Source organism: Henckelia pumila, unplaced genomic scaffold, assembly GCF_033568475.1.
Source record: "Henckelia pumila isolate YLH828 unplaced genomic scaffold, ASM3356847v2 CTG_461:::fragment_3, whole genome shotgun sequence".
Lineage (NCBI taxonomy): Eukaryota > Viridiplantae > Streptophyta > Magnoliopsida > Lamiales > Gesneriaceae > Henckelia > Henckelia pumila.
Window position 1 is genome coordinate 3,665,789 of NW_027331831.1, and position 24,907 is coordinate 3,690,695.

A 24,907-nucleotide genomic window follows, 5' to 3' on the forward strand; every position below is an offset into this window, starting at 1 on the left:
CCCAACTAACTTAACCCAGACCCGAACCCAACTAACTTAACCCACTTTACTTTTAGACCCGACCCAGACCCATAACTCGACCCGGACCAACTCTGGAACCCTAGCCCGATCGCACCCTAAGCCCTAATCTGTTGCGGCCGTGAGCAGCAGCCGCTCCTTGGCTGCTGCCGGCCTGCTCCGGCCGCCCTTGGCCGGAGTGCCGCCACCCAGACGTAGCCCACGTTTGGGCGGTTCGAACCTAGCCCTTGACCCAGCCCCATGCACCCTAGAGCCCTTATCTGAACCCCCCTTCCCCAAGCCCTAGTCTGCACATCCATGGGAGGCCGTCCGACTTTGTGGCTTTCCTGGGCTCGTTTGGCTCGAACCACTCGAGCCATTCGAGTCCAGGCCACTCCCACACACCCTCTGAACACCTACCAGCAGTCATACGCAACCATGGCTAAGAAACGTGAGCATGACAATCAAAAACACACGACAAGTCACAAACTCCATGAAAGCCGAAACCTTTTTCTGAAAATCTTTAAAGTTTTCGATGCATACACAATACACACACTATAATAGCTGATAGGTACAAAAAATAGGGAAGAAAATCATGTCTTTCACCGAAGTTGAAGAGAAAAGAAATGTGTATAACGATTTCGGAACGACGGGGCAACGATGACACAACTTGGAAGCTTCAAAAATCGTGGCTATGGAGTCCTTAGAGATGCTAGCCGATGAAGAAGATGAAGATGAAAGGAGGCGTCGGCTGATGCTTGGAGGCGTGAGGGTTGGGTATATTAGGGTGTAATTAATTAAAATAGAGTTTTGGAATAATTAAAAATATTAATAAGGATTTTAAATATGAAATATATAACTTAAAAGCTCTAAATAATATTTAAAATCTGATAACTTTAATAAAATCCCGAAATATATAATAAAGGGAATTTTAAAGATAGTAAAAAGTCATTATTTTGGCTTATTTTGAATAAAAATGGACTCCTAAAAATATATAAAATTAAATACTGATAATTTTGAGGAAATAAAACTCAAAATAATATTTTTGGGCTCTAAAAATGCTTATGAAATAAATTGGATAGAAAGTTGTCATCTCGTCCGTCCATGGTCCCGTCTACGCGATAAAATAATTTAAATACTAAAAATCATAAAAATCTCAAATTATGGGTTAAATGATTGAAAATAAATCTTAAAACATGCACAAATAATTCACATCATAATTTAACCCATAAATCTAAAATTTTAAATAAATAAATTTCTTAATTATGCATGCGAATTTACGTATTAAAATACCGGGTGTTACATAGACAAATCATTTTTTGTTCAAAAAGTACAAGGTAACATTCTTATTTTTCAAATCTATGTTGATGACATAATTTTATGTGCTTCATCTCAAAAACTTGTGAATGATTTTGTTGAAAGCATGATTGCTACCTTTGAAATGAGCATGGTAGGAGAATTGAATTACTTTCTAGGTTTACTAGTGAAACAAATGAGTGATGGAATCTTTTTGTGTCAAAGCAAATATGCTAAGAATTTGATAAAAAGATTTTGTACTGATCATGTTAGACATATGAAAACACCAATGGGAACTAATGAAAAAATGTGCAAATACAGTGTTGCTGACAGTGTTGACAACACTCTGTACAGAAGCATAATTGGAAGTCTGCTGTATTTAAGTGCAAGTCGACCGGATATTATGGTCAGTGTGTGTTTGTGTGCTCGATATCAATCTGATCCTAAAGTCACACATATGAAGGCTGTAAAACGAATTTTAAAGTATGTTGCAGGAACTTTAGACTTGGGGCTATGGTACTCTAACGAAACCAATACTAATTTGGTAGGCTATAGTGATGCTGATTGGGCAGGAGATGTTGATGAAAGGAAAAGCACCACGGGTGGTTGTTTTTATTTGGGTAACAACTTGGTGTCATGGTATAGTAGGAAACAGAACTGTGTGTCACTTTCCACTGCTGAATCCGAATATGTAGCAGCGGGAAGTTGCTGTTCTCAATTAATTTGGATGAATCAAATGCTGCAAGACTATGGTCTTAAAAGTGAAAAACCAATTGTGTACTGTGATAACTCAAGTGCTATAGATATATCAAAAAACCCAGTACAACACTCACATTGACATAAGACATCACTTCATTCGAGATTTAGTTGAAAAGGACATGATCCAAATGGAGTTTGTCGGGACCAATAATCAACTGGCCGATATTTTTACAAAAGCATTAAACTTTGAGAGATTCTCCAGTTTAAAAAAATCTCTCAACATGTGTTCTTTATAAGCACTCACAGTTGCTGTCCTGAAGTGTTGCCAACACTGAAGGACAACACCAATCATGCATGTGCATTTTTAGGACTTTAGGCATACTGCATATTCATAATGTTCTATGTTTTGCACTGTTTGATAATACTGACTAACACTTTGTAGTTCTTCTGCCAAAGTTATTTTCAGATCACACTTGCCATGAAAAAGTGCTTTAAACCACGAATTAGTTGAGGGATGTTCGTGTATTTCATGATCTTGTCCCATGTGAAAAGTGGTTTTAAAAATTAAAAAGCATGGTTTGATAAAATTTCACTGACCAATGTCTTGAAAATCAAACAAAAATCGGAAGAAAATTGGAAAAAACTACCTAAAAGAGTCCAATGAAGACCGTTCTTTTAGTGTGCAGGCTACCACTTCTGAATCAAAATAAAAATAAGAAAAAAATGGCTCTGGAAGTGTGAAAAAGTTCAAAATATTTTGAAGACTATAGTGTTGTTGGAAGGTGTTGCCAACACTAGTGCTTAACACGTACTGCACACACTTTGCATACATTTTTGATCTAATCTCATTACATTCTGTTTAGACATAAATTAGGTCATGAATTTTGCATTTTTGTGATCATATCGAGCTCAGGGTTAAAAGTTCAAAGACGAACAAAAATTGGAAAAATTGCCCAACTTGCTGAAAATTGAAATTGTTTGTGATTAAACATGTTTCAGTGGTGTTAAAACTCGATGTGGAGTTATTTATTTTGGGAAATTATTGATATTTTCTTAAGTGAGAGTTTTCAGAGTTTTCTTAATTAATCAAATTGAATTTCCTTAATTAAGAGATTTTTACCCGTTGAGGATTATTACCGTTAGGGGGAGAATCCTAGTCTGATTTGTGGGATAGGGGCGTCTGTTTTTTTTATCATTTGAACCTCGTATCCCTATATATTTCTATTACTGTAGAAATTGCTTTTATCGTTTTCAACCTTCTCTAATTTTCTCTCTGCTAAAATTTTCTGAAACTCTTACTCTCTAAATTGTGTATAATGGCAGGCAAAGCTTTTGATTCGCATGATATACGATCGGAGATGGGATATCAAGAGGAAGACAAACCTTCAGAGGTTCATTTTGAAAACCCCACTCTCGCGATTGTTCCTGCTGCCATTCAACCTACACCTTTGGCAGAAATTGCTCCAGGAGAACCAAGGAACAAAATCGACCTTGAGAATCCTCCTGATTTCTCAGTGTTGAATTATGTGTTCCCAACACAGCCAATAGAAATAAGGTCAAAGCGCCAAGCGGGATTCAACCCCGATTTTACTACCACTAAGAGATTTCGTGGAAATGGGGAGACTTCTCGTTCTATTGTAGATGATCCAGATTTTTCATCTGGAGATGATTCTGCAGATCAAGACTTTGAGGTGGTTGCCATACCAAAACCTTCTATTGCTGCAAAGGCCAACTCAAAGAATGAGGAATCATCAACGAGTGATGATTCATCTAAAGAAGATTCTACTGTTGTGGCTTCGAGTGAGAAAGAGCCAATTGCTGCTGTTGTTGATGATACCACAAAGACAACCACAGAGGTTCCAGTGTCTACTGATGAGGAAATTTCACTGGCCACTTTCATGGCGAATATTCGAAAGACCAAGGCTAAACCCGTTGCATCTTCACAGGTTCCATCTGATGATGATGAACCAGATTCTGAAATGATGAAGGAATTTGAGGATAACAGGCCCCAGAAGTCTGATAGTTCATCCTCTTCAAGTTCTGAAGAAGAAAATTATGAGGATGCTGCTTCTGATGAATCTGGAAGTTCTGAGGAACAAGCTGCTGATGGCAGTGTTGCCAACACTGATGACAACGCTACAGCCGAATCAGACTCTGAGATTGATCCTGATAAAGCATACACTCTTCAGTTTTATTCAAAAGAGTCTGCTGATGAATGGGAGAGTCTGTCTGGAAAGGACTGTTTGGAAGAAAGGAATATTGATAAAGTGTCCTTCGAAAAGCAGAATTTGGTGACATTCTTGAAACAGCAGAATTTATATTCTACTGTCACCACTGCTGGACCTTTTTCCAGGAAATCTGTTTTAGAATTTTACTGCAACCTGAACATCAAGACTGGAGATGAAGAATCATTCAAGTTTGGAAGAGTATACATCAGGGGAAAGGTGTATGATTTTACTCCTGTTTTGATCAATGAGCACTACAATACTGCTGATTTCGAAGATGATGCAGTTACTGAAGACATTGATCAAGTCACAAAGGTGATCACTGGTGGCATGGTTCACAAATTTCCACTGCACCCAGACAGGTTGTCAGCTGCAAAGCTTACCTCTTTCTTTTCTGTGCTTCACAAGATTGCAATCAGGAATTGGACGCCATCGACCAATACAACCGTGATAACTAAGCCACAAGAACTTGCATTGTTTGCTATTGGAACTCAAGCACCTTTGGACTTTGGAAATTTGGTGTTTGAAAATATTATGACTTTTAGAGAAGGTGGTTGGAAAGCAACAAAGTTTCCGTTTCCTTCTTTGATCTATGGTATGCTGGAATCTCAAGGTTTCAAACCAAAGGATGATGGAGAATTGATCGGAGGAGAAGAGCTTATCAAGATTGCACCTGGACTGTTGAAGCGAACTAGGAAGCTTGATCTACCATGGACTGGTGTTGTACCCAGAGTTTCCAACACTGAGTCAGTTCCACCTATGACCGTTCATAACACTGCTCAGATTATGTTGAATGCTACTGCTATTCGCTCTCAAATGGCTCATGCTGAACAGAAAATTGCTCAAGCCAAAGCTGATCTCGAGTATTATGAAGCCTTAATGGCTTAGTACAGGCTTAAACTTGGACTACCAGGGCCCTCTGGACAAAAAGGGGGAGTAGGATCAAGTGCTGATCAAGCTGTTTAGATATTTGGTTTTAAGATTTTTCTTATCCTTATCTATTAGTTTGTTATTTTGCTTTAAGTTCGAAAATATTTATTAATCTCTGATATGCTAATGCACTATCTGATACTCTGATCTTGTGTGTTGAGAGTCGGTGTTGACAATACAACCACACAACACTGTTTTTGAGATGCTTAAATTCAGGGGGAGCATTAGTTGCATAAAGATAGGGGGAGCTATTTGCACTTGTTTGTGTTTTTGTCCAGAAAGGCAAAAAGAGGGAGTTTGAAAGATCATGTTGTGCACATGTCTTTTAAATTATTTTCTTATTACATTCGATTTCTATCTTTGGAGTTTTGCCTTTCTTAGACAAGTATTAAAGTTGGTAATATTGATTAAATCTGATATAAAATATTCAATATCTAATGATATTTTGTTTCCTTGATATGTAGGTTCTTATTTATGGAAACAATTTGAAGTTCTATTTAAAGGAGTGCATAAGATCGATCAAAGAAGACAATCAAGAGAGAAGAGAGTGAAATATAGAGAGCAAAATACATAGAAAAAGTACTGCAGAAATTCTAAAGTATTGAAGATCAATTGTTGAAGAATTTCTGAAGTGTTCATGGCTACTACACTGTGTTGCCGAGTAGTGTTGGAAACACTGAAGAACACACGAGTGAAGTGTTGTTCAGAAAGTGTTTCTTTGGTTTTCGTTTTTCGGCTTAGTATTTCCTATTGATGTTTTATTCTAGTTCTTACTAGTTTTTAGGAAGTCTTTTATTTTCTCAATTTGTTGAGAAAAATAGTTTTTCATAAAACAATCACTAGTTGGTTTTTGTAAACTGATTTTATTTTTCTAGTGATTATTTCGCCATGAGGCATCGCGCAAGTACTTGATACTTGTGCATAATTATCTGTGTTATTGTTTACTTTTGTTATTAGTTAAATAATCTGCTGCACAGTGTTATCGTGAAGTGTTGACAACACTAACAGATAACACTCACTCAAAAAGTTTTTTGGTATTTCTGTGATTTTAGACTGTCCAAACCTAACATTTACCATGATCGAGGTTATTACTTTCAACAAATGTGATTATTCGTTTGTACTTTGTACTTATAAATAAATTTTTGTTTGCGAACTCAAGAAGTCAATGTGTTAAACTCTGAGAAAATACTAAGGCTCCGTTTGATAGCATTATTATTAATCAATATATAGTTTATCTTATCTAATCACGCGTTCTTTTCGCACTATTATTTATCCTTATATTAATTATTTATTTTACATCAATCAAATCATTAAAAATTTATCTTACATCAATCAAATCATCGAATTTAAATTACTATATTACCCCTTATAAATAATATTATTTATATTTTATTTATTATTAAAAGGACAAAATGATAATTTTATATTTTTATATAAATTTTAACCAATCAAATCAAATAAACTATAATCTATCAATCAAATCAATTACTATATTTACTATCATTTTTTATTTATTTTTTATTACATTACATTACTTATTTATATATTATTTATTCTATCCTGCATACCAAACTGATCCTAACATTCTAAGTGGTACCCGACTTATTAATTATCTCAAAAATGATTCCCCACATCCTATTATACCCGATGAGAGCGTGCCATAAGGAATTCAATTCCTCCACCAATTCTGATTGATTTATTTTATTCCGTCCCCAAAATATTAAAATTTCGTTTACATGTGTACTTTAAAAATGTTTTTAATTTTTTATAAGTGAAAAAACTTAAAGTATATACTTGAATAAAATTTTTGTAAAATATTTTTAAAAAAGTGTTTACCAAGTATAGTTTTTAAAGAACACTTTAGATGTGTTTTAGAATGAAACTATGAAAAACAAAGATGAACAACATTACTTTTGAAATGTTAAAATGTTTTTATAGAATAGTTATCCAAACACATATTTATTCTTAAAACAGCTTTAAAACATTTTATAAAAACTTTTAAAAAAACATTTTTTAAAAAATATTTTATAATTACATGTCTAAACAGAACAACTAAGAAACGAACCCAAGAATCTAAAAATGAAAATTTAATCCTATAGTCAATGGTCTCGACCGAGCGTTTATAAATAGAAGTAAGCAAAATTTTGGTTTAATCGAAGGAATTGAATTATTTTCGGTTTGGTTAATTTGGAATTTTTTATTTTAATAAAATATCGATTAAATCGATTCGTTTTTCGTTTTCGAATTGGTTCAGCCTTTTATTTTAAAAAATTTAAATGGTTTGGGTCTTGTCTTTAAATTTTGGAACCACCCAAATTTAATTAGAAAAAAAATCATAAATTTCATCAATATGTTCTTTCGTCCCAAAAAATAGTATACATTATGTAAAGAAATCTTGAAATCCTAAATAATTTAAAGTTCTTTTTTATCAGTTCAGTTTCACCTTGGTTAGGAAAAAAAATTTGGTCGGTTATGTTTTAATCGATTGCTCACCGCTCTAAAAAAAAAATTTCTTGATTCATGTTCATACGAAGTAGTCTAATACTTATATCGGTAATTTATGCTCTAATTTCTGTCATTTATCTTCGCTTCTACCGGTTGTCCATTTGTCCGCAATCATTGTTCTATCATTTTTCTTCTTTATTTATTTATTTTTGAATTTAACAATTATTTAATTGTTTTTTCTTTAACGAGATAACCTTGATCCGAATTTAATTTTTTAACTGTTTTCTTTAGTAAAAAACAGCTTTGTCGATTTTAGATCTGTCGATTCTTATTTTTTTGCACATGAGATGTTCATGATTGCGTACAAAAAATTGAGCCATTGGATCCTTACTCAGACACTGTCCAAATGAAATAGCATTGACGAATTCGTAAAATACATACTTCAAATCTTGTTCTTGGTAAAAATATGCTTTCAAAACTTCAAGGCAACCGCAACTGCAGCACTATATTGTACGTATGTCAAGGCTCCTTTAATAGTCCAACTAGCGAATTTGGTTGCAACAGTTCCAATAATTGAAAAAAACATATTTATTGAGTGGGTTTATTGTAAATGTATCGACAACGTACAATACATATATCACGGTCACTAATATTGAGATTTTCTTTATTTTCATGGACATTGACATTTTATACTATATCGAGAGAAATATTGTCTCATATTTTCTCATGAATTTTGGGTGAACATCTTGTTAAAAATAATTAAAAAAAAATAATGTTAAGTAAAATGTTTGTGTAAATATCTTGAACAAAAATATAAAAACTTAAATATCTTGAACAAAAACATAAAAAATAAAAATAAAAATTATCAGACAACCACGTTGTTCAGCTCAGATATGTTTTGTTTATCTTGTTAAATTTGACAACTTTTAGCATGTGCAGACTTTCCTTAAAATGAATACATTTATTTAATACAACGAAATCTCTTTTTATTTTATTATTAATTGAGAACAATAAATATCACGAAATGATTCATTCATCTAAATTAATTAGTGTTAATTATTTTACTACTCCAAATCACCGATAAAGCAAAAAAGTTAGGAGTTTCCATAAAAGTTTGCTTTAAAAATTTGAAACCAAACTGTCGAGTTCGAATTCGATATAATTATAAATATATATGAATTATCGGATTCGATTTCGGAGTTAATTATTAAAGTGAAGATTAGATTCATGAACTTGCATTTCAACTCCATATTTCACTACTATATATAGGAAGTGATGGTGATTTGCCTTTAATAAGAAAATCCCTTAGATTAGTAAGCTCATTAATTTGAACATTCAAATAGAATCGTAGAAGTAAATAGCTAATTAATTAAATGACTGCCAAAAAAATTATTACACCGTTATACTTAGGATTTGCTTCTGGTATGAGAATTATTTCAGAAGATTTATGTATAATAACAGAAGCCGCAGTCATTTAATATCTTAATCCTAGGTGTATTTTGTCTCCTTTGTTCCATGTACACAGTAATGATGTTTTGGATCTACCTTATCTATGTTATATTATACTAATAACATAAAATCTTATTTTTCCTCTATTCATAAATCTTTTATTATATATGTATAATTTTTTTAAAAAATGAAACAAAACTTGAACCATAACTCTCTCTATATATGTTAAAAAATTGCGAATTCGTTCATTTGGCTAACTATTCCAGAAATTACCGATTGAAATTAATTACCAAGATTTACCTACCACTATAGGTAATTCTGGAAATAAATCATAAACTTCACTCAGATACAAAATAGATCGGACACATAAAATAAAAAAAATAAATAACAGTTAACTTGAAATATACTTTTCAAACTGCAACTCAAGTTTCTAATAATAAATGCCAAAATAAATAGGTTTGTTAACATAAAGCACTTTGATATTTTCTAAAATTGGCCCCCACGGAAAATATTAAAAAATCAACAAGATTTATAAGTTTGTCCCCTGAATTTCGTCCAATTTCATTTTTCTCATACTTCTAATTTTTGGCAAATTTAGTGGCTACCGACCACAAGCAGCGAGAAAAAAAATAGTTTGATTAAAAACAAAGAAAAATAAAGAGTTTGAAAGTCAAACCCAACAATTTAGTAAATGTCACTAGTGATAGTAATAAATAATTATAAATGCATATTATTACACCACTCGACATATTAATATTTTATTTCTTAGATAGCCTTTTTATTTTGTCCCCTCAAATAATTATTTATATATATAGTAAATGATTCAGTGAATATTTTTTTAGCAATAAATAATATTTTTTAGTGACAAAGCTTGTGAAATTAGCTAATTCTACATTTAATATTTACTTGAATTAACATAATTGAGATTTTATGGTGATTTAATCGAAATATTTAGTCAAATTAAACACAACTGCCCTGAAGTAAAATTGATAAGAGAAAGGATTATATAATATAAAGATAAATGAACGTAATTAACAATAAGGTTAGACGGAGGTTGATAATAATTTAAGAGAATAAAATGAAATTAATTAATATAGAGTATGCAGTAATAATAATAAATAATAAAGTGAATAAATGGCGCGGCGGAATTTAGTCGTTCCGATAGGATCGGCGTCGTGTTCGTGGAAGCCGCCGTAGCTTTCCTTTTCCCATTTCCTTTCCCTTGTGTGGACTCCCACGCTCTTCAACTCAGCAGCCTCAATTTTTGGCCACTTGCTTAAATTCACTTCACATTCACTCCAAATTAAGTCCCCCAAATTTCACGTATACGGAATACGTATTGTGTCTCTTCTTTTCTCGTCTCCTCCGCCCCTATTTTCCTCCACCATTTTTCTCTGAGAGAAGCCAAAGCTTTTCCTACTCTGAGTGGAGAATTCGACTGTTTTTTGTTCGTTTGGGTGGGCAATCATTCGATTCATGGAGTGATTGATTTTAGCCTGCCACCCTTTTTTTTTTCAAGATTAACGGAGATGAGTCTGTGGGCTAACACTAATACATCCGCAAATTCTGCGGCGGTGGGAGGTGGCGGTGATATCTCGGCGATGGATGGGATCATGTCTTCCACTTCTGATCTGTCTTCCTTTTGGCCGTCTACGTATGCACCTCCTGCTCCAAATCCTCTCCCTTCTGTGGACCAATCCAAACCCACGTCCGTCGCGCAGTTTTTCAACCAGGAGACGCTGCAGCAGCGTCTCCTGGCCTTGATTGAAGGCTCCCACGAGAGCTGGACTTATGCCATATTCTGGCAGTCTTCCGCTGCTGAATATGGCGGCTCGTCTGTTCTGGGTTGGGGGGACGGGTATTACAAGAACGAAGAGAACAAGACGAAGCGCAAAACGGCGTCGTCACCTTCGGAGCAGGAGCACCGGAAGAGGGTTCTCAGGGAGCTGAATTCTCTGGTTTCGGGATCTCAGGATTTGGGAGATAACACCATTGATGAAGAGGTTACTGATACTGAATGGTTTTTCCTGATTTCTATGACTCAATGCTTTGTCGACGAGTCCGGGCTTCCGGGCCAAGCTTTTTTCAGCTCGAACCCGGTCTGGGTGATTGGCGGAGAGAGGCTCGCCGCATCTCACTGTGAGCGGGCCCGACAGGCGCAGAGCTTCGGGCTTCAAACCCTTGTCTGCATTCCACTGGCAACGGGCGTTGTTGAGCTTGGCTCCGGTGAACTGATTTTTCAGAGTTCAGATCTCATGAACAAGGTTAGATTTTTGTTTAATTTCAATGGAGGGGATATGGTTTCGGGCTCAGGATCTGGCTCTTGGGCCTTGGCTGAGAATGATCCATCATCCCTATGGTTGATCGACCCTACGTCGTCTGTGGTGGATATAAAGGATTCATTCAATGATAATACTAGCAAGCAATTTGGTTTTACTCCTGAAAAACCAAGTTCCAGTACTGTAACCGAAACTCCACAGCAACAAACACCGGCGTTTCTTGCTAAAGAAATGAACTTTTCGGAATCCGGGCTTAATGCAAGTAGAAACATGAGGAATGGGGAGATACTCAGTTTTGGGGAGAGTGCTAAGAAGAGCATTTGTAGCAGGAATGAGAATTTGTTTGGAGTTCAAGAAGAGAACAATAAAACGAGTATTAAGAACAAGAACAAGTCCCCAGCTTCGAGGGGTAGTAATGAGGAAGGTGTGCTTTCATTTACTTCGGGTGCAATTTTGCACTCATCTGGTGTGGTGAAGATTGAAAATGGTGGCGGGGTTGAGTCGGAACATTCAGATCTTGAAGTATCCTTGGTGAAGGAGGCTGATAGTTGTAAAACTGTTGATCTCGAGAAAAAGCCGAGGAAAAGAGGAAGGAAGCCTGCAAATGGCCGCGAAGAGCCTTTGAATCACGTGGAAGCCGAGAGGCAGAGGAGGGAGAAATTGAATCAAAAGTTTTATGCCCTCAGAGCTGTAGTACCGAACGTTTCAAAAATGGACAAGGCTTCACTTCTTGGCGACGCTATTTCTTACATCAATGACTTGAAGTCGATGCTTCAAGGTGTTGAGTCAGAAAAGGATGATTTGAGGAGTCAACTTGAGTCGATGAAAAGGGAATTAGCCACTAAAGGATTGGCTACACCTACACCAAAATGTGAACCGAAGATTTCGAGCAATGGGGGGGTGAACACAACCATCGACATGGATGTAGAAGTTAAGATAATTGGTTGGGATGCGATGATACGCGTTCAAGGTAGTAAAAAAAATCATCCGGCAGCAAGATTGATGATGGCTCTTAAAGAGTTAGACCTAGATGTTCATCATGCTAGTGTCTCCGTGGTAAAAGATTTAATGATCCAACAAGCCACGGTGAGGATGGAGGGTCCGTTTTTCACACAAGATCAGCTCAAGAAAGCTTTGATAGCGAAAATCGCTGCAAGTTGATAGAATTTGGATCAATTGAACTCGGAGAAATACTCATTCTTGGATCAATATTGGAGCGCGAGGAAATAGATTGAGCTTAGTTTTAGTAACATCGTCGAAGCTACCTGAGTTCTTGTTTTTAAACCAAGAGCCTTTGTCTCAATAGTTTTAATCCCTATCCCGCAGTTGTATCAAAAAGAAAAAGACATCTAGCTAAGTTTTTCCACTGGTTAGTACCCAATCGCTATTTTGTACATAATTTAGTGGTCTTCTATTTATGTGATATAAATTATAAAAGACAATGAATTTTGTACACCTTGGTTGTACGACGGCGATTTTTTTGTATCATTAAATAAAAGATGGCCCGCAGTGTTTGGTGTTAATTGTTTTTTTATTTAGGTCATTTTCAACCCATTACGCTATCTTGATGTCACACTAACTTCAAGACAGTGTAATTACTACACTAAATATAAAATTCATCTCCAACTCATTCACTCTAAACACTACACTAAAAAAAATATTTTTGAAATATTCTCTATTATTTTATTCACATAAATTAATTTATTTCACTAAATATTTTTAAACACAATAATTAAATATCATTAATATTTAAAATAATAATTTATAAATAAATATTCATTAGAAATAATAATGAATTAAAAAATTTAACTAAATATATGTTAAGAATTATTTTAAAAATTTTAATTTTATTTGTTTTAATATGTCCGTCCTACTAAACGTAGTAGGACGCCTTTATAATTTCAGTCTTTTTAAACAAATTTATGTTTATTTAAAATATATCATAACATTTTTTATGTAAGATTTTAATTAATATTTATATTACAATATTATTTTTTTATAATTAAAAACATAAATTTAGTTATTTATTACATAAATAAAGTTTTTAACTAATTTATTCCATAAAATTTTTATAATTTATTATTATTTTATTAATTAATATAATATTATAAAAGAACAATTAAGTGATGTAATTATCTATAAAAAATTTTTAAAAAATTGTACATTTATTAAAAATATAATCTAATTATTGAAATTTTAAATCAAAATATCTTAAAATAAACCATTACAACAAATATATTAAATTTAAAGATATGAAAATTTAAAAGAAAAAAGATTAAAAAAAAATCAAACGTATACAATTACAAAAGAAAAGGAAAAAAAAATTTAAAAAAAAAAAATCCTCACTATTGCTACAGTGTTGCACCAAATTTGGTGCAACACTGTAGCATTCCTCCAACATAGCGCTAATTATAGCGTTGGGTTGGAGGAATGAACCCAACACCAAATTGGCGTTTTACACCAATTTGGTGTTGGGTTCGAGAAGCCCTTAGAACAATAGTTTGAGGAAAAGTAAATAGTACTTGCAATAATTGAAGGTTTGCCTTTGGAATGCTTGAAATCTGTGAATTTCAGTTATAATTTAATTATTTATAATGAAACAATAAATCAAATCTTAAATAAACAACTTATTTATTTAGAGTTTACACAATAGATTAGATTCAAATTAATTATAAATACAATATATTTTTTTTAAATCCATATATTTGAAATTCTTATAATATCAACCTATAGTTAAATTGAAATGGAACCAAATGATAATATCTTTTTGTTTTATTCCCCTGAAATGAAAGGCCATTGAGAGTCACTAGAGCTCACTCTCTGGTCATTATCGAGAGAGCAATGGGTGACTCAAACTGAATGCGACTTTTGTGCCAATTATTAATTAATTGCGTCTCTGGTTGGGCTGAGACATGCTTTCCTCTTTATATAATTTATATGCCAACTCAATGTCATGCTGATGCATCCCAAATTGATTAAAATAGATATTTTATTATAGTTTAGCCTTTTTTTTAAAAAAAAAAACAATAATATTCGGAATCGATTTTAAATCAAAGCATTTCATATATACCTTTTAAAAAAATACTACATTGTTTTTCGTCAATTAATTTGTTTGAGTCAAAAACTCCGCGGGACGAATCCTCGGAGAAATGGTACAAGTGTATGTATGCAAACAAACACCATAAGTGCTACATATCGATGCCAACAAGTCAAATGTACGAGGGCGTCAAATGCATGGATTGAGGTGGTTTCGAAATGCACAGCTTGTGCCTCTTCTTGGGAAATGGCAAGTGTTGATTTTATATGAGAGCAGCTCTTTGATTTACCTCACATCTCATCTTTGCGGCAAATTTTATCCTATCACTATAGTTGATCCATCTTTAGCTTTTGGCTGTGATTGTCGTCCATGAAAACTATTTTTATTTGTCTTCTTGCTTCATTTTTTTTCTTGATACAAGCCAATGTGTACATGGTTCTGATGGAAGATGAACCCCTTGTCATGATGGCATCAAGGTTTTTCTTTTCTTTTCTTTTCTTTTTTTTTTTCTTTTTTCCCTTAAATACTATTCATAATAATTTTTAAATGAAAATTTATCATTCCAAAATTTGTAACAAACAAAATTTTAGAGTAATAAATACACTCGTCGCAAGGATCCTAATTAAACGACTTTTAATTTGTCCAGGGGTAGAGAAGATATTTCATTGTACAAAGAGAGAATGACCAGGCAACATGATGCATTCCTAAAATCAACCTTGGGAGAAGGCTCATACGTCAAGTTGTATAGCTATACGCATTTGCTAAATGGCTTCGCAATTCACGTCACAGACAGGAAGGTAAATTTAGTTAGTATAGGATACTAAAATAAGCAATCGGACAAGTTACTAAAAGAGTCGAATTTTTAGGCACTTCCTACGTTAAAAGATGCAGAGAAAGTTCGATCCATCCATGAGGATGCTAAAATGAAGAAACTCACTACGCATACACCTGATTTTCTTGGAATCACGAGCGGTGCGTGGCCGGAGTTGGGTGGATCAAATGTGGCAGGTGACGGAGTCGTGATCGGCCTCATCGACACAGGAATCAACCCTTTTCATCCGAGTTTCACGGCCCGAACAACAACGGTGGTGACCAAAAGCAGCAAGTTTAAAGGAAAATGTGAGATTGGAGAGCGTTTTCCAGCATCAGCGTGTAACGGGAAGATTGTTGGGGCGCAGCACTTTGCAAGAGCCGCAATAGCTGCAGGAGAATTCAACTCCTCACTAGACTTTGCGTCGCCTTTTGATGCTGATGGTCATGGAAGGCAAGTCTCGTATAGTGATGTATCAATATTTGTTATTGTGAATTTTTATAGAGTCAAAGGATTCATTTTTAGTCCGCTGATTTTAACAGCCACACGGCCTCCACAGCAGCAGGAAACAATCATGTTCCTGTGATAGTCAACAACTTCAACTATGGGTATGCAAGTGGCATGGCACCGGGAGCTAGGTGATGAATCGCATTCTTTAGATCTTTGGACACGCAACCTCCTACCCGAGCAGTATAAGGTAGCAGTTGAGAGAGAGTTTCTGGGAACCACTTCTAAGCTTTTTCTTAACAAAATTTCAAAATTTTGTCGAATAAAAGTTGAAAGTGCTTCCTAGAAGATCTTTCGAACACTGCCTAAATAATCGTGTGATCATGGGTCCTCACTCTTCTCTTGATGTAGGATTGCTGTGTATAAAGCTCTTTATCCCTTTGGAGGTTACATGTCCGACGTTGTGGCTGCGGTCGATCAGGTCATAAACATAAAACTTGTGTCATTTCACTCAATACCTTGTATTACTAATGTTCATCATATCATTTTCTTTTCTCTGCTAAAGGCTGTAGAAGATGGAGTTGATATCCTCAACCTCTCTATAGGGCCGACAAGCGTGCCTTCGGGGCCTTCTGCGTTCCTAAACGTTCTAGAACTCGAGCTTCTTTTCGCAACCAAAGCTGGTGTACTAGTTGTGCAAGCGGCCGGAAATGGCGGGCCTGCTTCAAGTTCGACCCTTTCTTTTAGTCCTTGGATTGTCACTGTTGCGGCCTCTATAACCGACCGGAAGTACAAAAACTCCATCATCTTAGGAAATAGCCAAACCTTAACTGGAACCGGACTTGCACGTAAGAAATCATACACGGTTCCTTGTCCCTCCAACGACTTTTTACTCATTATTTGACATGCATTTTGTTCCAGCTCCAACGGTTGGAAGGGTATTCTTTCCTTTGGCAGCTGCTGCAGACGTTAGTCAAATGAACATAGCTGCGGGACAGGTGGAGAGCTGCCAGAATCCGAATACATTCATACGGGCTTTAGTTCGTGGGAAGATAATAATCTGCTCATACACGTTCGACTTTGAATCCGAGGAAGCAAGCATAGCCACAGTTTCAGACACCATACATAGAATTGGAGCTGCTGGTTTCATACTAACCATGGATCCCGATGTTGGTTCTGAACAGATCAAGGGTGCTACAGTAACTTTACCAGTGCCAGGAATCATTCTAAACAACAGGGAATCTTCATCGGTAATGTACTAATGTAACAATTTTCATGTGTAATCATATGCAACACAATATCATGAATTGTGTATCTTGTGGTGCAGGCTGTGTGGGAATATTACAACTCGAATACAGTGAGGACCAGAAGTGGAAAAGCCATAGGATTCAGAGGAACAGCAAAGATTTTGGATGGGAGACGGGCGACTTACACTGGACCGGCTCCAGTTGTAGCCTCGTATTCATCGAGGGGACCGGATGTGAACAATGCGCATCTAGAAACTGCTGATGTGCTGAAGCCTAACATCATGGCTCCCGGCTCATCGATTTGGGCTGCTTGGAGTCCTGATAGTAAAGGAGATGAACGTATAAGAGGTAAATAGAAAAAAGATATGTTAGCAAGAATTATGATAATCAGAGGAAACAGGGGAATACAAGCAATTAACTATAGTATAAGGGTGAAACTTACATTGAGGATCGCATTCCAGGGCAATTCTTTTCCCTGTTGTCTGGGACAAGCATGTCAACTCCACACATTGCCGGAATCGCCGCACTTATAAAGCAAAAACACAGGCGTTGGAGTCCTGCAGCCATCACTTCAGCCATGATGACCACAGCACGAGTCACCGACAAATCTGGTTCACCTATTCTAGCCCAAGGTAGAAACAAGCTATCCACAGCCACCCCCTTCGACTTTGGGTCAGGTTCCATCGATCCTTCAAGAGCCATCGATCCAGGGCTCATATTCGACGCTAGATTCAAGCACTACATTCAGTTCCTTTGCTCGGTTCCAGGCGTGGATGACATGTCCATAAGACAAGCCGTCGGGGTAGGATGCCCAATCCCAAGAAAAGAATGGTGCTCGGATTTGAACATGGCCAGTGTGACAGTTTCTAACTTGGTTGGGTCAAGGAAAGTGATACGAAGGGTGACTAACGTCGGTGATGCTGATGAGAAGTATAGGGTCATCGTCAGGGAGCCGATTGGTGTCAATGTATCAGTGACACCAAACGTCTTTACTATACGTGCTAACGCCTCGAGACACATTGTAGTCGTACTTGGAGCGACTCAGAGGACGAATGCTTATACGTTCGGCGAGATGGTGTTAGAAGGAGATCAGAAGCATGTTGTCCGAGTTCCTATTGCTGTTTTTGTCAGCAGTTTACTGAAATATTGACGTCTCCATGTCATGAATAGGCTTGTATTCGAATGCCTTTCGGTTTCATAGGAGGATTTGATGATATTCGGTTCTTGAAAACCAATATAATTTCACCAATTCCTTTATAATAATAACTGTTTTAATCATTTAAAAGCAACAAATGGAAAGCATAGTCTGAAACATCCACATTCTAGGCAAAGGGACTTCTGTTCTGCAAATGAATTACTCTAAAAAATAATAATAATAATAATAATAAACAACGTTAAAAGAACTAAAATTTTAATATTAAATTTAATTTATAGGTTAAACCCCTTGCCAAAAGTACGAACACGATTGTACTGTTGGAACATACTCAACGGTTTGGCTTATATGTTAATAATCATCTATGGTGGAATGTGAAATAAGTTTAAGCTCGTAAAAATCATATAAATGAGACTTCGGTTATTTGGGTTTAATGCATTTAATTTAATAGGCTATGATATTTAATATGTAGAAATTAGTGGATTTTTCAATTTGACTCGCGAGTTTAAATATAAATCTTACATCGTTCATCATACAACAAAGTCATTCCTTACTATGTTATAAAAATAGTTTGAAAAATGAAAGAAGTTAAATCGTATTGATACGAAAGGCCAAACTCATATAGATTAATAAGAATACCAAAAAAATATGAATTCAGGTATGATTCCATTTATTGATCTTAAATTTCTGATTTAACGTAAAATCCCGTAAGGCTATAACATAGATATGAGTCATATGACTCATCAAGAATTTCCTACCAAAGTAATAAATACTCGTAGAAAAAAAGAAATGAAACTCTTACTCACACATGTATTATATAATTAAAATTGAAACATATTTATATCATTTATTACAGTTAAATACTCTATACTAACAAACTTCGATGTGGTGGTGAAACTTTTTTTTAAATGGTGTTTGGTTGAGTGTATAAGATGTTTTAGAGCTTATAAGCTCTTTTAATTTGTTTGACAATAATTTGATTAAACAACATATAAGCGGTTAAAATAAGTTTTTGACAGCTTATAAGCTGTTTTTGGGGTGAACCTACTTTTTTAAAAAAAATCTTATTTTAAAATTTTACTTCTTCAAAATAGCCTTCTATATTTTCATAAATTCTCGCAATGTCCTCCACTTATAAAATATTAAATATTTTTTTAAAAATGAAATATACAAAGAATATCAAATTTTCTAAATTAAAATATGAAATATTTTTATTTTTTGTAATATAGGTTTAATACTTATGATAAAATTTTAAAACTATTTTTAAATAAAATTCGTAGTATTATACAAATTTTTTGGTAATTTTGACAATAAAAAGATCTTATAATGTCACACAAATCAACATATTTAATTCGTTTAAAATAAATTAATCCAAACACTTTAACAACTTATTTTTAAACTAAATCGTGACAACTTATAAGCTCCTAAACCAGCTTATAAACTTTTAGAGCTTATAAACTGTTTTTAATAAACTTAACCAAAGAACTTCTAAATTCTTGAAACACTCTATAATCATCTAATTAATATATACTATATTTTTCTTTATAAACTTTTAAAACTTATAAATTGTTTTTAATAAACTTAACCAAACCCCTTCAAAATTCTCCAAACACTCTATAATCATCTAATTAATATATACTATATTTTTCTTTATATTTAATTTTCTTCTATTATAAAACCATTTATCTACTTTAGTCTATATTGTATAAAGTACCAAAAGCACAATTCACAAACATTCAATTTTTCTGATATATACCTGTACGATATTGGGCAGCAAGTAGCAGAGGCAGTCATTTTATTTTATCAAACCGCCTAGGGCGCTGGACGATTCTCCTTTCTCCCACAGCATATCTGTAATTTGATTGCATTTACACCCCTTTCCGTTAGGGTTTTTTCTCCCAAAATTTTCTCAAAATCTCCTCTAACTATTATGCATCCGTCAATCGACATGTGACCTTTTTTGCTTTATGGAGGCGCCAGCTTCTAATTTGTCTTCCAGCGCCGGGAAGGTGGGCGGCGATGGGCTTCCTACTCCGGCGCCGGCCCCGATGCCTTCAGCGAATGTTCCTCCTCCATTCCTGGCCAAAACATATGACATGGTGGATGACCCTAGCACAGATAAGATCGTGTCATGGAGCGCTTCCAATAATAGTTTTGTTGTCTGGGACTCTTCCTTGTTTGCCAGGGACTTGCTTCCTAAGCACTTCAAACACAATAATTTCTCTAGCTTTGTTCGCCAGCTTAATACATATGTACGTCATCCTCGGCCCTGTACCTTTTTTTTTTTTTATTTGTTAGAGTTAATTTGTGTATTGGGGTGTTTTCTGGTTGAAATAAATCCGACTTGGTGGTATGCGGCAGGTTATTTGATTCATTTTGTGTGTGTATGCTATTGTTCGTCGTGCGTGTGATAATAATTTTATTTAAGTGATGGATTCGGTTTTTTTTTTTTTTTTGTGTGTGATGTTTAATTGTCGGCAATGGATAACAATTTTGATGGCGTGTGGAGTGTCCTGCTGTTTATTATGTGATTCTGAAAGAATATAAAATGCAATGAGCTGCAGAGCGAAATTTATGAAGTTGAGTAGTGTCAAGTGCTGATATGCACTTGCTGTTACCACCAAAGAAACTGGGAAGAATGGTGCCATGTAAGAGTGAAGATGCTGAGTTATAAATATCTCAGTAGTTTGATTGATCAATTTATGAGGGTCTAGAAGCAATGTACAAGTAAAGAACGTAACTGCGATCAATTGAAACTCTTGGGAGTTGAGATCTTGCATCATGCTTTGTCATTATTTCTTCCTTTAAATGCGTACTACGGTGCATAAATTGCTCCATACCTAGTTGTGGTTTGGTCATATTTTCTGCCTGCTTACTTATTTGCTAGCTGGAAGTTTCTTTAGCTTTAAGGCCGTGTTACTTCCTAGACAGTTATAACTCTCTTTATGTGTGCATATCATTCTCTATATTGATATCTCCTTACCATTTTTCCCTCAATATCATAATCACTGGAATCATAGCCTGCGTTCACAATGATTGCTATTTTGTCCTGATTTTTTTGCACCAGATGAATTACTATCTTGGCGCTTTGGAACTTTATGGCTTCTAAATCTTTCTTATTGAGCTCCTCGTACTTGATCGGATTGATTTGTAAATGATATCTTCCATAATAAGTAAAATGAAACCAATATTATGCAAGGACAGAAAATCCATTCAATCTCAGTTTAATTTTGTCTTATATTATGTCGTGAGAGAATTGTCCTAGGAGATTATGGTGTACTAGTGAGTATCTATTATGATAATAGACTTGTTTTGCATGGTGATAAAAAAAATCGAATTTAAAGTAATAATTGTACAAGTGAATGTAAAAATTAGTGGAAATGTATTTTTAGCGAATGAAACAAACGTTGCCTGAGGTTTTACTGGATAAAATATTTTCTTTGCATATTCTTCTATTTTGCATGTTAGAAACTGAATGGCAGTAGTTATTTGTTAGAAAAAATTCTAAATACTTCGTGTATGGGAACTTTTGGACAAACAGGGTTTTAGAAAGGTTGATCCAGACCGCTGGGAGTTTGCAAATGAGGGTTTCTTAAGAGGACAAAAGCATCTTCTTAAAAGTATCAGTCGAAGGAAGCCTGCACATTCCCAGCCTCAGCAGCAGCAACCACCAGTTGGACAGAGTTCTTCTGTTGGAGCATGTGTTGAGGTTGGGAAATTTGGGCTCGAAGAGGAAGTTGAAAGGCTTAAAAGGGACAAGAATGTGCTAATGCAGGAGCTTGTAAGGTTGAGGCAACAGCAGCAAACCACTGATGGGCAGTTACAAACAATGGTTCAGCGTCTTCAGGGTATGGAACAACGTCAACAACAAATGATGTCTTTCCTTGCAAAAGCTGTGAACAGCCCAGCTTTTCTTGCTCAGTTCATGCACCAGCAAACTGACAGCAACAGACGTATAACTGAAGGCAACAAAAAAAGGAGACTAAAGCAGGATGATGTTTCGGAATATAATTCTGTTAGCAATGCTTCCGATGGTCAGATCATTAAGTATCAACCTTTGATAAACGAGGCTGCAAAAGCAATGCTAAGACAGATTGTAAAACTAGATTCCACTAGGTTAGAAAATGTCGGTAATGATTCGGATAGTTTCTTCATGGATAACAGTTCACCCTCGACCACTACACTGGACTCTGGCAATTCTGTAAACCACCATGTTTCGGGAGTGACTCTACAAGAGGTACCTCCTATTTCAGGTCTGCCATTCATACAATCAGGCATACCAATTAAAGCTTTTGATTCTGCTCCGAATACCGAGGTTCAATCAGATGCCGGCTTTCCTGCTGAAATTGTGTCCAAGCAATATTTAGGTGCGAGTCCTCAAGTAGCAGCACAAGTGCCTCCTATCGCACTTCCGCCGGTTGGTGATATCATGGCGGACCTTTCTCAGATGATAAGAGAAAGCAATGGTGATATCATTGGAACAGAAACAGAGAACGCTACTTTTATGGATGCTAAGCTGTTAGCACCAAGTGGTGAAGTGCCGATGGACATAGGTGGACTTTCTCCTGATCCTCAAATCGAATGGGACGATGAAGAACTTCCTGGAGTTGGTGATCCTTTCTGGGAAACATTTCTTCAGAGTCCATTTCAATTGGAGACTGAGACCGACTCCACTTTAACGGATGAAATTCTCAAGGCAGGTGAAACAAAGCCAGAGGAAGGGTCGTATAAATCTCAGCGCATGGAGCTGCTAACCGAGCAGATGGGGAATCTTTCATCAAATGTCAAGAAACTGTGAAATGGTGTATAAGTTAATTTTGTCTCTCTTTCTTACCTTGTAGGTTATTCCCAAAAAATGGATGGTAAATTGGTAAGATAGTTTTGTAGCCCTCTAAAGCATGAACTTAGTTTCAGAGCTCCCATTGGGCTGACGTGTACTTACCCAAAATACTGCATGTTACTGTTTGATGTTCTTTTTAAAAAATTTATTATTATTATTAAATATTGTGCATTTCAGCATTTGACCTTTTTCCTTTTTCTTTCTCAACCGTTGCATTTTTCGTTTTCAATTCTGTAATTTTCAATAAAATTTATACCTTTCATATATTTTTTGTTTTCAATCATTTTCAATAATAAATTTTAAAAAACATTGTTTTTAATTAATAAAATTAAATTTATTATTTTTATGAAATGTAAGTATTAAAAAAAATTTGAGTTGATAAGTATTAAATTTTAAAAATACATCATATATATTACGGATGTATAAATATATGAAAGATATAAATCAACACAAAAAATTTTGTGATACAGTCTCGCGAGTTAATTTTGTAAGAAGGATTTTTTATTTTGATCATTTATTAAAAGTATTATTTTTATTTCAACAGCATTAATTTTTTTTTGTAAATATGGACATGATTGACCTGTTTTACGATAAAAATATGTCTCACATGAGATTAGCCTCTAGGGTTGGGATCGGATCGTGACTCATCCCATAACCTTCCTACCCAATTCTCGTCTCTTCTTCTCTAAAAGAATCGAGAGAAATTTTTTCTCCTAACCCTGTACCGGACACATTTCGGAACTCGAATATTCAGAATGTGGGTAGAGAGGACACCCCGATAGTTTTTTTTTATATTTAAGGTTTTGTTTTAAAAAAATCCCCAAATTTTTTTTTTATTTTGTTTAAAAAAATGCTAGTTAGAAACTTAAATTTTTTTTTAAAAAATCCTCAAATTAAAAAATATTTCAAACATTTCAGTTAATGCTTCAAATTTTATCAAGATAATAACATTATACGTGAAATACAAATTATTAGATAAATTTTGTTATATATATGGTCACATTGCATATATTATTCTACATATTTGTTCTAATTAAATAATTATAAATATGAATTAATTAAATTATTAATTCATTGTTTTTTAAAAAAAAATACACAAGAATAAAATTTCAGTTCATCATTCTATTATGTTTATCATTCCAACAATAAACAATTATGCGAATTAAGTTCACAATTAATTGCTATATAAGTTGAAGCAAAATAACATTTAATTCAATCTATTAATAAAATATATTATAATATTATCGCGGTACAGATCGAGAATCCCGTCGGATAAAGATTTTTTTCGATCTTTCTCCCGATACGAATCGGAATGGAAAAAATCCCAAAACTTTAGTCGAAAAATTGTCGGGTCTAGATTTTTTCGGGATGAGAATATAATGAAATTCGAGAATAGTCGAGATTTCAGAAAATTTAACCAGTCCAAATGAGATCTATTCATAAATTAATAATGTCACGATACACATAAAACGATATGTTGTAATTGAGCGTGGAATTTATGAACAAATTTGTTTGTGTTTTTTTTAATTGTGGAGAGTTGAATAAAGGTTTTTTTTTTTTTTTTTACGTAGAGTGGAGTACTTGGAACCCAAAACAATGGTTGGGTGAGTTTTACCGGTATGAATATTGAAGATGTTTATGGGATCGACATAAATATGATACAAGTCAATGGATATAAGATATTATTTCCCTCTTCACAAATATATATTATTTCCCTCGTTTAACATGGGTTATATACTTATATATATCTTAGAGGTTAATGGATTTGGAAGAATGTTTGAAGTTACTTCAAAAAATTAATTGAGAATTTTAAATATATCGAATTGATTACAGAAACAACGTGAAATTAAGGTTGAGTTACGGAATTTTTGTTTTTTCTTAAAGGAAGTTACGGAAAATGTTCAAATAGTTTAATATTGTATTTGGGTGGGTGGATTTTAGGGAAAATTGTTTTTTTGGTCTTGTATGTTTGTCACTTTGCGATTTTGGTCCTTTATATTTTCAGATTGCAGTTTTAGTCCGCTATCTTTATTTTTTTGGCAATTTTAGTCT

General features: G+C 34.6%; 3 protein-coding genes across 3 annotated transcripts; all 3 read left to right on the forward strand.

Moving 5' to 3' along the window:
* Window positions 1-10,226: 10,226 nt before the first annotated feature.
* LOC140871378 (transcription factor MYC2-like) lies at window positions 10,227-12,786 on the forward strand. Its single transcript, XM_073273865.1, has one exon. It carries the CDS (start codon window positions 10,571-10,573, stop codon window positions 12,479-12,481), a length of 1,911 nt encoding a protein of 636 aa, XP_073129966.1. The 5' UTR covers window positions 10,227-10,570; the 3' UTR covers window positions 12,482-12,786.
* A 1,667-nt stretch (window positions 12,787-14,453) lies between these two features.
* Window positions 14,454-18,068, forward strand: LOC140871895 (subtilisin-like protease SBT2.6). Its single transcript, XM_073274638.1, has 9 exons — window positions 14,454-14,833; window positions 15,004-15,154; window positions 15,224-15,621; window positions 15,711-15,806; window positions 16,027-16,096; window positions 16,181-16,463; window positions 16,537-16,865; window positions 16,943-17,210; window positions 17,324-18,068. The coding sequence occupies exons 1-9, from the start codon at window positions 14,727-14,729 to the stop codon at window positions 18,010-18,012; spliced, it is 2,391 nt and encodes a 796-aa protein (XP_073130739.1). The 5' UTR covers window positions 14,454-14,726; the 3' UTR covers window positions 18,013-18,068.
* Window positions 18,069-19,779: 1,711 nt separating this feature from the next.
* Window positions 19,780-23,026, forward strand: LOC140871399 (heat shock factor protein HSF8-like). The gene is made up of 2 exons (XM_073273899.1): window positions 19,780-20,267; window positions 21,557-23,026. Exons 1-2 carry the CDS (start codon window positions 19,983-19,985, stop codon window positions 22,811-22,813), a joined length of 1,542 nt encoding a protein of 513 aa, XP_073130000.1. The 5' UTR covers window positions 19,780-19,982; the 3' UTR covers window positions 22,814-23,026.
* Window positions 23,027-24,907: the final 1,881 nt, after the last annotated feature.